The following is a 17,065-nucleotide window of genomic DNA, read 5'->3' on the forward strand; positions in this document are numbered from 1 at the left end:
GTTAGTCTAGCAGCAAAGAAAAAAGCTCGGCACTCCGCCTAGATTATAGGCTAGCGGGGAGCCAGTCCGCGTTTAATTTGTCCATTGTTCAATCAATTGTCTATGTTGTCTATGGAAAGCCACAGGGGGAAACATGCATTCGATCCCTGCAAACTTTATGGGTCAGTATCAAAATATATTCAATGTTTGTCAAGAAATATATATGCCGGTACGCAATTAAAAGATATTCGATGTTTATAAGAAATATTTGTGTTATTACAATATTCTATGTTTATAAATAAATAAATGCGCTTTTAATATATGTGTGCAAAAATAATTGTGATGTTCAAAAGTGATATAGATATATGCCTTGTTGGATGTTTATCAAAATATATTCGATGATTTCATGAAAGGTACTATATATGTCCCATTTGCAGGCCAAATAAATGAAAAGCGGCATTTGAAAGATTATAGGCCTACTAATTTAGAACTTTTCTCAAATCAAAAGGGCTTGAATTTTTTGTGGGAAAATAATGACCGTTATAGTTGTTTAATCGAATTTAGCGATGGCGGTCGTTTAATTGAATAGCCTAATTTTGTCACAGAGGTAATTAAAATCAGAAAAGGGTAATTTTGCAAAGCCACTGAGTTGCACCAACAAATAACTTATTCATTTGGTACCTGATTTTGAGCAAAATTGCATGAGAGAAAAAGTTTAGAGAGGCGAAGAAAGCACCTGAAGTGTTCAATACATATGCTTTATTAATTATTTCATGTTCCCCAGATAACTTCTTAAATCAGAACCAAAACTATTTACAAGGCAAAGTGGGATAGGTAGTGAGCACTTATTTGTGTTTTACCCTCAACAATTTGAAAAATCGCCCCCCCCCCCCTTGAGCGCCAGGGGGGGGGGGGGGGGATCTCCAAAAAAGGGTAAACTACATGTTTTTACCTGTTTTTTCCGCCCCCCCCCCCGGCCAACCTGGATCCGCCACTGGACAGAATAAAGGGGTAACAAATATAAATGTTCCCTATTATTATTATTATTATTATTATCATTATTATTATTATTACATATTGGCCGATGGTTTCAGTCAGGATGGCTTAATTCAGTGACATAGTGAGGTGAGAGCTGGGATGGTGGAGTCAGCAGCAGCCAAGTGGCTGTAGAGATGAGGGGTGCAAGAAAAAAAGGAGAGGAAAACAAAAAAAGATAGAAAGAGGTAAAGACAGATTGACGTACACAAACACACAGACAGTGCGAGATTTGGACAACACTGGCGTAGAGCAGCTGAGCGCTTCGGACTTCTGAAGCACAGCTGGTATAGGATACGTGATTCTGATTGGTTGAAAGTACAGTTATGTTTCATTGGAGGCAGATCCAGGAGAGAGTACGATTTGAGGGTGTGGTACAATAATCATTCGAAAGATCTATGAGGAGGAAGAAAAAAAATCAAATGGAGGGGGTACATTCTGTGAGTTGTATAATTAAGGAATGAAACTTAGCTTTTTGTTCGCGCATCCATCATGTTAAAGGTAATATGTCCCTTTTGCAACCAACCTCAAATTTTGTAGAACTTTGCAGGAATTATGAATATGTTATGTACCGGTATTTCCTATCTGTGAAATTTAAACGTTAGCAGTGTCCTCATATTCAAATTATGCAAGGAAACCCGTTTACTTGCTAGACTTCACTGTCAGACAATATTGAGTGACTGACTTGCTTTTTTTCTTCTTTGGTAATAACATACATAAAATGAGCTGTAAAGGGTACATGAGCATTTTGTCTACATCAATAACCCACTTCTTGTGATGGCAATTTTTTTAAAAACTGATTGAATCTTTGCGCAGCATAACACGTATGACCATTCGGTACAATGGTCAGAAAATCAAGACTATTACTTATTGGCTCTATAGCCCCTAAGTCGATTTGACAACTAATAGTCGTTACTTTCCTACTTGAAGACATTTTCAAGCCCCACCTTTTTTAGGGAAGTTCTAAATTAGTATTATCTTTCAAATGCCGTTGGAATTTAACCTTTTCATTGTTTTGGCCTGCAAATGGGACATAGTACCCCAATAAGAGAAGCCACCAGTCTCATTTTAGGCTCATGCTGGGCCTTCGTTATGGAATACTCTCCCTCAATGGGTTAAGAATAGCAGTTCTGCTGAGGTGTTAAAAAACAATCTTAAGAAATATCTGTTTAATTTAGCTTATTGATTACCATTACCTTTCATGTCTGTACCTTTCCTATCGCACTTTGTATAAATGTATCATGTATGTATTTCATCTTTTGCACAAGCTGCGCCTTGAGCATTTGACTGTCAAGTGGATTTGGCGCCTTATAAATCATATGTATTATTATTATTATTATTATTTTACTTTACAATACAATCTTTCTTCCTCGCTTTATTTCTCTCTTCATCTCTTAACCCCCCCCCCCCTTTCGATATAAAATCTGAAAAAGAGTAAGCATATCTTGATAATTTTGTATGTGTCTGAGGTGTGGAAAACAATTAATCAAGTATTAGTTATCAGAGCAGATACTGGCGGATATAAGGGCAAAGGAGTGATTAGGTGCCCCATTCTGCCCCATTTTTTTTTCTTCACTCAACACAACTAATTTCTTTCCTCTTGTTAGAATGAAGAATGATGCCCCATCCCCTCCACCCCCCCCCCCCCCCCCTCGCTAAAGATAATTTTTGATCCACCACTGTCCATACAATGCAACTAATAAATACCCCATAACTCTCTCTCTCATTCTTTCTCTCTGGGAGCGAATTATGTCTCAAAGTATATTCGGTTGCATTTCCGCTATAAATAAAGTCATTTGTCAAAATGTGACGGGCCTTTCACATCCTCTTTCGATCCGCAACCTAACAGGAAGATTAGTTCAGTTTTCAAATCAATTCTGTTGTCGAACTGAATTTTAAAAAAAAATGACAGAACAACGTAATGGAAACACCTCACCACTGATCAAAGAAAGTCCCATAGCATTCGATATTAACTCGGATCAGAATGTGTGTCATGAAGTCAATTCTGACAGAGGGGATGTGCCTGGACCATCTTATACCAGGGACGACCATATAGCAATTGGTGCTCAAATACCTAGACTCAGGCCGGAGGCGAATACTTCTCTTGTCGTTATGTGCGTTCTGACAGGAGTGGGATTAATTGTAATGTGCATCCCATTTCTGCATGGGAAACATACAACGAAGACATTTCTCACCGTATTTTACACTGTTCGTAACATCGCTATCGCTCTCCCGGTCTTATGTGTTCTTGCAGTCTTCATCCAGATGACGCGTAGAGTAGAGCATTTGCATGAAGAGGGATTTGTACTCTGGCCTAAGCGTTGCAGAAACTGTTTAGAAGCTCTCATTCAGATGAACATGATGAAGCTCCACGACAACTCCACCTCTGGACAGAAGACGTCTCGACTTGACAAGATGTCTGAGCTATCTCGGGAAGAATCGACACTAAAATCTTCAACAGCCAGCAATGTAACTATGAATATTACTTATATTTTCTCTGGTCTGGTATTTCTGTCTATATTATTTACCGACGCTGCCAGTATCATTTTATGTTTCAACGAACATTCGCATGATCCTATCTCTGAGACAAACGTGGAACTCATCGGCCAACTGATCATCCTTTTCGTCATGGCTTTGGTAGTTTACCTGTTGATTTTCCATTTTATCCCTAATTTTTACGATGCCTACCTTGTCGCAACACCCAAGATACGCTGGACCTTTGTCTTCTTAATTGAAATTAGTATTTGGATGGCCATCAAGATGCTCGTACGGCCCTTTAATCATCTCGGACATCGCGGAAAATATACGACTCATCACTGTGCACTCAATAGCACATCGGGGGAGTTCCTTAAAGGTATCGTGACATTCTCCCAACCATTCTTAGTTGAACTTCCTGTCATGTTTGCGTGGGTGTTCATAGATATGTGGTTCCGATTCGTTCCTCCAGTCGCTCGAGTTATCATCAAAGATGTCCACAGGGTTCGGGGGAAAGACCGTTATATGACACGTATCAGCCGACGCTCGAATTGGACTCGGCTTTGGTCATTTTACAATAGTTTCTTAACTCAACAAAAGCAAATCACTCAAAGAGTTTGTCGATATCCCTCGCTGCTAGAAGACAATAAGGACAAAACAGTGGATGAATATGATCACAAAGGTTCTTATGGAAGCACTGATGTGATGTCAGTTGGATCCCGTAATGGCAGTCCTAGCAATTCTCGACGTAGTACCATTGTCGATGTGGCATTAAGCGAAGACAAGTCTAGCAGAGCGTTGGCAAGAAAGATGGAGATAGCTATAGCATCCACCTTGTTGATATGCATCATATTCTTCGGGATCAGTAACCTTCTTTTAGCAGAAGGGTCTGGACTCCAAGGACGCTATTGGCAATGGTTGTTACGAATTACTTTTTTTACTCCAGAGTTAGTGATCATTTTCAAGCAGATGAAAATTACCCGAAAATGTTATGATATCTACTGTAAAGAACGACCTGGATACTTCGCCCACGGCCAGTCCGAGGAAAACAAGAAAATGTTGCTGCTTACGCTTTCTGGAGCCTGTTTGTACGAGATGTGTTGCCTCGTGTCTTCCTTCGGCAACCTCTTCTCAGCCTCCGAGTTGTCCCACGACGAAATAGTTCTTAACGTGGTGTGTGTATTCGCGGGTTTCTTCGGCGTTCTTCGTAAATGCATCCAGACGATATTTCTCTTACGCGTGCAGCATCAGCAACCCAGAGACTACCAGGAAGCAAAGTGGACCCTGCTTTGTTTGATCGCTGTTGGAATGACGAACGCTACCCAGTGGATGTGGGACAGCTTGATCCACGAGGTAGGGTCTCCCCTTGCGTGGCCTGTCTTAGCTTTGTTCTTTGATGGAAAGATAGGACTCGTCATCGGCATGATATTTGTGCCTTTTCTTCATTGGTATGAACTCCATGCTGCCACCATGGCGTACGAAATCTATAAATTGACTTGGGATATAAAGTTTATAAATTATGAATGTAACATGGAGCAAAGGTTATGATACTTGAATCTTAGCCCCCTTCCCTGTATTTACACCCAATTTGTATTATTTGTTGATTGTCTTAGCTTCTTTAGAACATTTCTGTTTCATTTGATTCTTTCCAGTCAACCTTTTTCATTACTACATAATTCTAAGTGTGCCTATTTTTCTGTTGTTTTTGTAATATTTCCTCGTATTTATTAAAAGTGACATTAGTAAACACATTTCCCCATTACCATGGTGTTACTAATATATGAATGCTTTACTGTTCATTGTATCAATTATAAAATTGTAAATGAATACCTACGTGTATAAGATTGGCAATAAAACCTTCCAATATTTTTAATTTTGAAGGTTACTTTTGAATTTGCGAACTTTCCAATTGTAAATTCTCATCTGCACACTTCAGCATGTGCTTTTACAAGCATCCATGCAATGACACATATCATTGATATGTTATAATTATGATTATGATTGACAATCAAAATATTCAAAATCCAAAATGAAAGCCATTTTAGCTTTGTCAGACTGCAAGACAACATTTTGAATTTCAAGATGAAATTAATATAAAGAGGAATGGCATTATATTCAGATACGGTTGGACTGTTGATAAAATAGAAATAGAGATTGAACCTAATTTCATTGACAAATATGTTAAATTAGGACGATTTGCCATTAGGTTTTACCAGACCCTTATAAGGTTTGTATCTTTTTTTTCTTTCAAAAAGCTAACAAAGACAATAGCTCCATGCAGGGTTAGGGTAGCATAATCTACAATATATTGTGCGTTTCATCAGTTTATATTCGAATGTTCCATCTTTTAATGTTGATAATACTTAAAAAAAGATTGATGTTCATAACATTTACTTCTGTACATTTATATGACATTATATAATCAAGAATGTTTTAAGATAAGATGACATTTAAATAAAAGCCGACTCGGTCTGTCTGGTAGGCTATCCCCAGAATATTGGTATCAATATGTGCTTTAGTACTAGGCAGATGAAATTGTGAGCATTATTATGAGTGTAGAAACGTATTATTGTATTAAATGAAGGATGAGAATATACTATATCAGTCTGTCTATGTACTTAAATTATTATTTGACTTCTTGACAAGGACATTGCTATATTGATCCAAACTATGATATTCATTGCTTTGGATAAAAATCGTATTGTTTCTGAATATTAACTATTGAATTTTATTACTGATTTCGTGACCTTACCGATTGTAAACTGTCGTCTGCACTTCTTTAGCATTTGCTTTACTATCAAAATGGTTTTTAAAAATAAATCTTAATAATTTCACGAATGTTTCCGTATTATGATCTACCTATTTTACATCGTAATACGATGATGATCTACAATACTTGTATGGCGCCATTTATCTGTTTCAAACATTATAAAGGCTACCGCTGCTTCAATAGTCATGGAATACACATCTGCTTGACAAAAATGGGTTATGATTTAGACTAAATATTCGCCTACGTGTTTGTTATATATTGTCTTTTTATTGTTAGTGTGATTACGCTCGACCTATTATTAAGTCAAGATGCATCAGCATAATAAGACGTTGAATATTTTTCAATTAACCTTACCAACTTTGTCTATAATTCGCAATACTCTATGTGTAATGTCTTTAATTAATTGGTACTACATGTACATCTGAAGTGTGATAAAACCACTATATATATATATATATATATATATATACCCAGTGGCGTATATACGCAGGATTTTTTCAAGGGGGGGGGGGGTTAACATTTTGAAATCGGGCCAAAAATTTCGCAACGACTCAGCTAGCCGCTGAATAAGCGATCGACATTCCGTTCCGTTGGGGGGGGGGGGGGGTTAGGTCATCTTTTTAGGTCATCTATAAGGATTTTTTTTTTTTTTTTTTTTTATTATTAAAAAAAAAAAAGGAAAACAAAATCAAAAGGGGGGGGGGGGGTTTCCCGAAAAACATACACATAAAAAAACTCAATGGAGGGGGGGGGGGTAATCCCCCCCTCCCCCTTGCGTACGCGCCTGTATATACCCTCTAACATTAATGAGTAACAAACGACACTTCTTCTACACTCTTGCAGACTTTCTTCCGTTCGGGTACAATTGCTTATTTGTATGGCAATTTTATGGGGCCTATACCATACAAGCTTCCAAATAATCTTATGTACTTTAACTTGGATACGTTGTGTTTATTTTTGTAAATATCTGACGTTTGTTTAACAATGTATGTATTTATTATTAACATGTGATAAGAACTCACCCAGGTGATGTATCTTATGACCATTGCGAATGTCATGTTTTATAAAGTGGAAAATTAATCAATCTGAAACAGACTGATACTGAATTTACACTAGAACCATAATTGATTACCTAAATTTTTGCCCTGTTGTTGATGCGTGCCCCCAAAATAGAAATTATCAATAATAGCGCTCAAAGTTCTCGATATTGAAACCATTTATATTAATGATCTGTTAGTGATCTGTTAATGATTAATTGATAACTCATCGAAACCAGCAATCCTATCATAATCATTACAAAGTCTTATCAAAACTCTGAAATATATCAAAACAAACACAATGGCGTGATTGATTGGTGACTTCCGTAATATATATTTTAATGTGTTTATTTGTTTTGTTTTCTATTTAATTTGTACTAACAGACGACGGATCAGAGAAATATGTTTGTTTTTTCTTTCGAAGTAAATGGTCGAAACAGGAAAAAAAAACTATCGGGGCAAGTTTCCCAATTCAAATGGCATGAAAGGTGGGAAGAGAGAGAGAGAGAGAGAGGGAGAGAGAGAGAGAGAGAGAGAGAAAGAGAGAGAGAGGGGGAGGGGAACAAAATGGAGATATATAGTGGGAGAGTTGAGAAAGTACATAATTCTCTTCTTTTTTCCTGTTTGGAAGCATACTATGGGGTCTACTAGCTACACAACTTATCCGTTATTTTCTTTCACCTAGTAATTACAGTCCCGCCCCTCCTCTTTAATGACTGGATACTTTCGAAACCATTACGTATGTATTGCTATGAAATAGGGTTTGGATATACACGTATATAAGTTTTATTCTATGACTTTTAACGGGTTTAATGCCTATTTAATTAACGGGTTTAAAGCCACATAGTAGTCGGTGTCCATGAATGTGTATTGCATAATAAGTCTTTCTCTCATTGGATCTTGGAACCAAAATCTGCTTGATTGGACCACAAGAACCAACTCAAGAAGTATACGTTTATAGTAGACATTCATTGAAAATCACAAATTATGGCCAATAATGTATCCCTAGAAACCAGAAAGTTACAGATGACAATCGTACAAATTTTAGGTCAATTGCGTATCGGATAGTAAAACAAAATCAACGCAAATAAGATCACCTCTCGGGATATGTGATAACTGATATACTTCTTCTTGTCCTTCCTTCGTTGGTTTTGGAGATAAGCGGTATTACCGCTGCAAGGGTCTGGTCGGGTCACTGAAACTGGTAGTGAGAGTATGTGATAGGTGAAGGGAGATCTAGAGCGTCAGAAAGCTTTAGGGAGTGCAGTGCAGGTAGGACGATTACCCCTATATGGACAATAACCTCCTACACCCTCTGAGGACAATTACCCCCTAAAAAAATCTGCATTTTATTAAAACCAATTTATTATCAGCGAGGACTTCCCCTTTTATAAACAGGAGGTCCTCTGGAAGAAAGAAAAAAATCTGTCGCTCGGCATAAGTCAGCTCTATACGCTATATGTGACAGGGCCTTAACATGAACATGAAGGAACATAGTTCAATAGAAAATCAATCAAAATTAGCATGTCCAAAGATCTATCTATTGTACACACACTCGTGAATGCCGCAATCCAATCTTTTTTTTTTTGGGGGGGGGGGTACTGTAATGTTAAATGCAGATGTTAACATATTTGCCAGATAGGAAAAACAAGAAACCTTTGAACCCCGGAGTTGGTTTAAACGGATATTTAGATCCAATGTAAGTCCAGGTAAGTCCAGATTTTAGTTCATTACATCGATTCTCATTTCTGACTAAGTCATGTGGTAAGTTTTTGTTCAATTTCTGTTCAACGTAAATGCCAATAAAAGTATACTAATCGCAGAACCGGTTCGTGCAAACAAGTAAAGGTCGAGCGTTTTTAATATATTGATTTCATATAATGTTGATTTCGTGAATTAAACCTTTACCACTTTTTATGCCACTTTAGCTCTTATGCATGTATTTATCATTATAACTGACACCTTTACTGTAATTGTCTCCGCCCCCCCCCCCACTCAATGTTATTTAAGGTACGCATATGCATGTTCCCTCCTTTTGAAAACACCCCCCTAAGTCCGGTGTGTAAATTAAAATACGGGCCGGATTTTTGTGTACTATAAGAGCCGTGTGCTGATATTATGTAAGTCTTGACAATAATAGAAGACAGTTCTAGACATGGCTCATAACATTGAATCATGACGCAGTTTGGTTCTAATAAAGACACCTGTAAACATTAACCTCCAAGCCTCCGTATCATGACTTCTACAGTAGAACCATTACCAAAATATAATAAGCCGGACTTTGGTGCGTAAAAAGTACCCCTTTACCGGACATTTTGGTAACACGCATGGTATCCCTTCGTTCACGTATATAGTGGGGGGGGGGGGGGGGGGGCGGGAATTGTCTATGATAATTTTTTTATTTTTAAAGGAAATTGATTTGTAAACATATACCAGTGCATAAAAATAAATTTCTTTATGGTTACTAATTTCAAATTTCAATATCAGTTTCAAACTTTCAACGGGCAGGACAGCGTCCTCATGCTACTACTGGACACTGTGATGGATCTCGGGGTCATGGGTGCTGGGGGTGGGGGTAGGGCCGGTAGTGAGAGAACTTTTGTAATCGTTATATATTTTTCGGTAACATGACAATTACATTTACTTTTCTACTATATTTCCAGAACCTTATCCACCCCCGTGTGAAGAAATATATTCCAAGATTTCCAATGACCCCCCTCCCCGTTTTGAAGATCGTGACAAAATGCACTAATCAAATCAGTGGTTATATGTCAAGTGGCAGCCTAGTTCCAAATTGGATGGCTAGACGGACAACGTCCTTAAGTCTTAGAAGATTTATGAAATATTGCTTGTAAAGTGTGACGTGTCTTGTGAGCTCCTTTCCAATTTGCTCTGTGCGTAAAATTTCATAAAACTTTCAAAATTGATGACGTAATAGATTTGTTTCCAAACAGGGTTTGAATAGAAACTATTTGCAATAATAGGGTGCATGTTTGATTAAAGATCTCTTGAGGGAATATGAACATTTCTGATTTGATGCCAAACGGGAGGGAACCTCGCAAAATACGTCACAGAGTTGTCAATTTGTGTTTGAATGATCACAACTTTAAAAAATGCATATAACTTTGTCTTTTTAAATCGGAATTTGCTCAAACTTTAACTGTCACGTTCCTCTTTGTTTTTTTTGCTTCTAGTAAAACCAACTTAAAAGCAGGGTGGACTTCCCCTTTAACTCTTTATATGCCACACAAATAAGTTCCCTGCTCCATATCATGGGAGAGATAAGGCTTCACATTTATTTGATTGTGCAAGATTAATCTATACTGGTGGTAAAAGGATAATTGTCATAGAGGTAATTACGACCAGAAATAGGTAATTTTGCAAAGCAAAAGAGTTGCACGAAGCAATCCCTCAAAAAATTGGTACCTATTGATTTGTGCAAAATTGAATGTGTTACAAGCGAGCAACTGTTCAGAGAGGCGAAGAAAGTACCTGAAGTGTTCAATGTATACTCTTTATTAATTCATTTCATTTTACTCAGATAGCTTCTTGAATCTGAACTACAACTACAAGGCAAAGTCGGACAGAATAAAGTGGTAACAAATATAACAGTGTGCAGTTCTCGAGTATTTCACATTGGCCCAGAATCCAGTCAGGATGGCTTTTGACATCTGTGTGGTGGGAGCTGGGATGGTGGGGTCAGCAGCAGCCAAGTGGCTCTCATTGGATCATGGAAGCAAAGTCTGCTTGATTGGACCACAAGAACCAACTGAAGAAGTAAGTTTAAAGTAGACATTCATTGAAAATCACTAACATGGCCAATAATGTATCGATCACTAGAAACCAGGAAGCTTACAGATGACAATCGTACCAATTTTAGGTCAATTGCGTATCGGATAATTAAAAAAAATAACGGAAATACAATTACCTCTCAGAATATGTGATAACTAATATACTTCTTCTTGTCCTTCCTTCGTTGGTCTTGGAGATCAGCGGTTCTACCACTGCAAGGGTCTGGTCGGGTCACTGAAACTGGTAGTGAGAGTATAGTGATAGGTGAAGGAAGATCTAGAGCGTCAGAAAGCGTTAGGTAGTGCAGTAGGAGGCACGACCGGTAGGCTATATGTGACAAGGTTTTTCCGCCAAAGAAAATTTCAAAAGATCAAAAGATGTTAGATTTTGAGAGAGATAAGAAGATCGAGGCGCGTCCGGTCTCAGTTATAATCATCTACGAGCTCTTTGCAAGAAAATTTAGAGATGTCTTGATGAGGTCACATCAGGGACCAATCCTGCCTATAAGCAGACTACGTCCTATAACAGTTACTAATGAACATATATTTTCACTGCTATTATTTCTCAAATGTAAGAGTTTGATTAATTTCGAAATAGCCATATTGAAGCTACAACTGATACCACTGATTCCTTTATATATATATATCTTTTTAAGCTGCATTTTTCTACACAATATAAAATCATGTCAGAAATTCATGACCGAGGGAACAAATCAAACAGTTACTATATGACGCCGATGAAGTAAGATAAATAAGGAAGGAGGAGACGGGGGAAAAAAGGGGCTGAAATTGTGTGCATTGACATGGGACATCGTCTACTTATAATATTAAGTGGGACCTTATAGTGACAAATTTCAGCAGTGTTCGGAGAGCTCTTCAAGTGCGAAGGTGCATGGTGCTGTATTATGCCATTTTTAAATTGACAATAATCGTTACTTAAACTGTTTCCAAGCGGGGAATTTTGATAACTTTGTTCGATCTAACCTTTCCTTATGCAATGATACATATTAATTAGATATTAAAATCAATGGACCTCTGTTTAAAATTCATGGAGGCCATACGGCTTTGAGTAGCTGGTTATAAATCGATAGGAAACATGAAATATAATATATTTAAATTTAAAAAAATAAAAAAATTGGTAGGGTTCTATTCTTCTATCATAGTTGGACTGATACATACAAAATACATAATTTAATTCTATTCTTGTGATTCTGTTTAATATGGCAATTATTTATTTTTTAGAAAAGTTATATATTTTTCTGTTAATTAGCAAATTTTTATTAGCTATTAGCAATTTCATCTTACGTTTTGCTCCATTGCTCGTATGCAGGAGTACAGAAAAGGAGAGCGGCAAATATTTGGATGCCATTATGATGAGGGTCGTATTACCAGAGAGCTAGACTGGGATTATGCGTGGGGACTCTTGGCTCAGCGGTCTATAAAAAGATACAGAGACATCGAGAAAGAGAGCGGTGAGGATGTGAAATTGTATGTCCATATGACGAACAAATCAATGTGAACAAAGCCTGCATATTTTTTAACCAAAATGATATGTCAGGCCTCACAAAAATATCTTTGAGCTACGTTTTGTTGTTGAAATTTTGAAAAAATGCGGCTTATATAGTCTTAGAGTTGGAGTTATGTAAACTTTCCCAGCAATCGGTTTTCTTCTTAGCGATTGTAACTAAAGATTTGAGATGCATTAGTTAGTGATACTAGGTAATGATACAATTAAAAGGACGTACATTTGAAAATATTCCATTCATACCTATAACAAAATATTAGCAAGAATAAAACAAACTTTTATATGCTCATATATTTCAAATAGAATATTATACTTAATTTATATTGCTTGCCAAATTGTTATAATTGTTAATTGTGAAAATGATGTTATTATAGTTGACTGGGACTAAAACACTTTGTGAAACAATCAAATAATTGTTAGGTAATATGTTTTCTTTGTAATTTGCACTCCTCATCAGTGTTCTTTTTATTCTACTTCATCATAGAACTCTATGGAAAATGAGCAAAGATAAAGCAAACAAATATATAAAATATCTCAGTAATTACACGATTTCCTTTATTCTCAAAATTCTGGAAAGGCAAATTGAAATTGTCATTGAAATTGTCCGGGGAAATGGTTTTAAAATAAATTCATATTTTTTTTCACAAACTTATGATTTAGATCATACGTAAACTTTCTTAGGTGCACATCTAAAAAAAAAATCTGTTTTTATCTCTTATTTATTAAGTTCATACTCTAACTTTTTGTTTTATCCTTTCTTTGTAGGAATTCATTTCTATAAGGAAGTTGGATGTGTCTTCATTGATAAGACTGTTTCCCAAGGCCTTGATGATTATCTCAAGACTGCAAGGAAGCTAGAAGCTTATTTTGAAACCTACGATGCATCAGAATTCCATTCCAGATATCCTTATCTGAAGATCGACCAAGAGTGCCGTTGCATCTGGACTCCAAAGAATGCCGGTCACATCAGTCCTCGGAAGTTGGTCGCTGCTCAGCAGAAGATAGCCAAGTCCCACGGCTGTGACATCATCAACGAGGTGGTTGTCCGTGTCGAGGAGGAATCAGGAGGAGGAGAAGGAGGAGGAGAGGAACTTGTCAGGGTCTCGACTGAAAATGGCAGAGAAGTGCTAGCTAGGCGAGTTCTCCTCTGCACAGGATCCTTCATTAATTATCATCACCTCCTACCAGAGCACAAGAAGATTGATCTAAACTTGACCAAGGCCTCGGTGGTGAGAGCAGAGGTCACGGAGGAAGATGCGTTGAAAATTGCGGACATGCCCACCATCTCGTTGGAAAATGAACGCTCCTACATCTTGCCTCCCATTCGTTATCCAAATGGTGAGCACTTAACACATTGCTTACCGGAAACAGGTGCTTCCAGTATTAAGACTTAAGGGGAATGAGAGAATAAAAAGGATAGGCTTAACCATAAAGATAGAACATGATATTTGCTAAGGGCAAAACAGAAGAGAACTCTATATACCTCCTGGTACAAAAAACACAGATACTATATGTAATATAATTGGCTTTTACTTACTAGCATAGCACTTGACATTTCCATCATTTGAAGAGAATTGTAATAGTACAGTGATATGTTGTAACTGAAAGGTGATCAATGTCATTGATGTGATTTCCAAAAATTGATTGCAAGAAAAAAATTCCACATTTGAATTTTAACTAATGCAGTATTTGGAGTAATTGTCCAATGATATTGAAAAATTGATAAATGAAGTCATTGGGGAAATACGTCTTTCAAGTTAAATTGACATCATCTCGATTGCATATTTTTTTAGTAACAGATGTAGTATTTGATTTTCCCTTGTTAAATGTAGGCCTACATACTCCTGCAGTAATTATATATCAAACAAATTCTGTGAATATTATGGACATGAGTGTAATGTGTTTAGATATCAAATAATAGTGACATTTGTTTTGTTTTTTTGGCAGGAAAGTACTACATCAAGATTGGTTTGATGCCCTCTGCCTCTGATGACAATGTTGGAGACCTTAGTGATGCTGCGCAGTGGTTTCACAGCAAAGGAAAGAAACACCATAATATCCAAGAAACTGTTGATGTCCTTCAAAGATTCATGCCAGGTAAAATTCCAGGATCTTTGAATTGACAAGTGATGTCAACAATCTGAATAGCTTGTTATTAATTCTAGTACAATGATTATCGAAGGAAGTGTTTAAATATTTCAAATGGAGGCCGGTTTTGAGGGAGGTTGGGGTGGACAAAATTGTCCTACTAATTCACCAGCGATTTTAACATTTTGCTCCCTGGGTTCACATATTTGTTAGCACTTTTGAATATGTGCTGACAAATATATTAAATTTTGAGCAGTTTTAAGATCGATGAATAGTTTCACAATTTTACTTTCTTGTTAAAGGAAACATCACCCCACAAGTGTATGCTCTTTCATTATATTTGGAGCAGAATACTCTTTAATTTGATATATAAATCGTCAAATTTGGCTCACGGAGTAGTGTTCCATGTCTCTTGAAATTAGTTAGCTTATTATCTATATGACCAAAGAAATATTTTCTGAAATATGTTTTCATGGGGGACATCCCATGAGACCAACAGTGTCAGTCATGTAAATCCTCCGAAAATATATTCAGTAGGCTAACGAGACCGATAGGCCTGTGTCATCTGTGTGGGTTAGCTAGCCTCATGAATCCTCTGATAAATTTTCAGAAGGCCTGCAAGACCGACATTGGACTCGTGGGATGATGTAGCCATTGTCAATCAAGTCATTGGAATTCAGGTCAGAGTAATGATTTTCTGTTTGTCAATTCTGTACAGACCTCAAGCCTATCTCACTGGTCACAGACTGCTGTATTGTAACCCTGACGCCAAACAGGCAGTTGGACTGTGACATGCTGACTGCTCACACTGGCGTCCTGGTCGGAATGAACGGCTGGGGAGCAAAGTCTAGTGATGAGATCGGTCACATGGGTGCTTCTATGATCACCAAAGGAGCGTGGGACTATGACCTGCCGGAGGAGAACTTCAAGATTCAGTTCAAGAAGGATGATCGTTAATAACTTAGAGAGTTCCGAAATCACAATGTATTAAAACCCTTGCAATTATACTGCCTATAAACAGTGACATATGAAATATTACTATGCAATAAAGAATGAATTATAAATATATACACACTGGAATATTCATTGAAGATTGTATAACTTGCAAATAAAAAATCAAATATTTTAAATTCCTGTATCTTTTTATATTCTAGTCTGAATACGAAATAACTTAGTAAATTAAAAATGTTTTGTATGACAGTATATATATTTCTTATACATTATGTACACATGTATCGATTATGTATTGCAATAACCATATTTTGTATGATAATGATATGATCGATAAAAACTTTGATCATGATAAAAAAAAAATGCAATGAATCACATATGGTATATGTGAATTGTTCAAAATTTCAAAATGCTGCAATTTTGTGAATGTATCATTATTTCTCCGCCTTGTATGAAATATGAATGTCTATGTATCAATCTTTTACATGTTACTAGTACTGTGGACATTCATCCAGTATTGATAGATGAACAGGACATGTAAATGGGCACCCTGTTTGTTTGTAAATGTATGAATTAGTGATACAAACACTCTCATAATACTGTAGAATTTCGGTTAACTGAAGTATTTACATGATCCATTCTTGGGTAATGTAATTTGTAAATCTATAATGTTTGTTTACTGTTTTCGATCCGGCTCAATGTGAACCTGATGATATTATCATTTAGGTTTTAGTTTATAGAATATATATGCATGTACACAACCATACCAGGTTGTTGGTTGTTTCACTAAGGAGGGAGCTAGAACTTAGGCGTTGACAATTCATATTAGTTTTGCTAAGGTAGTGGTGCTGGAACATATATATGTTTCAGATTTTATAAGTTGCTCAGCTAGTCTACTTCAATTTTGAATCAATTTTGATTAATCCTTATGTCAACAACAAACTCCCCATGCTGCATGTATAGCATGACAAAAGGCAACAGGAATATTCAACTCGATCTGGTCTAACATAATAAGTGAAGATGTACCATAATTTTATCTGGTTTCTATTTCAATAAGATCTTAAACAAACCATAATTAATTTGATATACATTAAATCATATCTGTACCTGATAGAATATTACTATATGCAAAGCTAGTCATGATCTTCCACCCAAAAAAGGAAAACTTATTACACTTTATATATAAGAATCTATGTAGAATTTGTGTAAGTTGTAACAGAGTACGATATGTGTATATGCAATCCCTATTTTTCATTAGATCCCCTCATTTTTCATCTCCAATTTAGTCTAATAAACCTTAGATATCTCATAGTCTGCATATTTTACTTCTTTCTTATCATTATTTGTTATCATCTAACACTAAAGATGCATGTAGTTATAACTATAAGTTCTTTCAAGTTTTTTTTTTTATGTA

At 36.6% G+C, this 17,065-nt stretch overlaps 1 protein-coding gene across 1 annotated transcript; it reads left to right on the forward strand.

The window, feature by feature from the left end:
• Window positions 1-10,949: 10,949 nt before the first annotated feature.
• Window positions 10,950-16,775, forward strand: LOC577914 (monomeric sarcosine oxidase). The gene is made up of 5 exons (XM_794881.5): window positions 10,950-11,073; window positions 12,418-12,559; window positions 13,378-13,950; window positions 14,560-14,709; window positions 15,419-16,775. Exons 1-5 carry the CDS (start codon window positions 10,954-10,956, stop codon window positions 15,655-15,657), a joined length of 1,224 nt encoding a protein of 407 aa, XP_799974.2. The 5' UTR covers window positions 10,950-10,953; the 3' UTR covers window positions 15,658-16,775.
• Window positions 16,776-17,065: the final 290 nt, after the last annotated feature.

The sequence above is a fragment of the Strongylocentrotus purpuratus genome, unplaced genomic scaffold (genome assembly GCF_000002235.5).
Source record: "Strongylocentrotus purpuratus isolate Spur 01 unplaced genomic scaffold, Spur_5.0 spur5_scaffold_9, whole genome shotgun sequence".
NCBI classification, from domain to species: domain Eukaryota; kingdom Metazoa; phylum Echinodermata; class Echinoidea; order Camarodonta; family Strongylocentrotidae; genus Strongylocentrotus; species Strongylocentrotus purpuratus.

Excerpts from the sequence above, each read along its gene's own strand:
- LOC577914 (XM_794881.5), top strand. The coding sequence starts at position 10,954 with ATGGCTTTTGACATCTGTGTGGTGGGAGCTGGGATGGTGGGGTCAGCA. Across the intron at positions 11,074-12,417 it reads CACAAGAACCAACTGAAGAA|GAGTACAGAAAAGGAGAGCG; the intron begins GTAAGTTTAAAG and ends GCTCGTATGCAG. Across the intron at positions 13,951-14,559 it reads TCCCATTCGTTATCCAAATG|GAAAGTACTACATCAAGATT; the intron begins GTGAGCACTTAA and ends TTTTTTTGGCAG.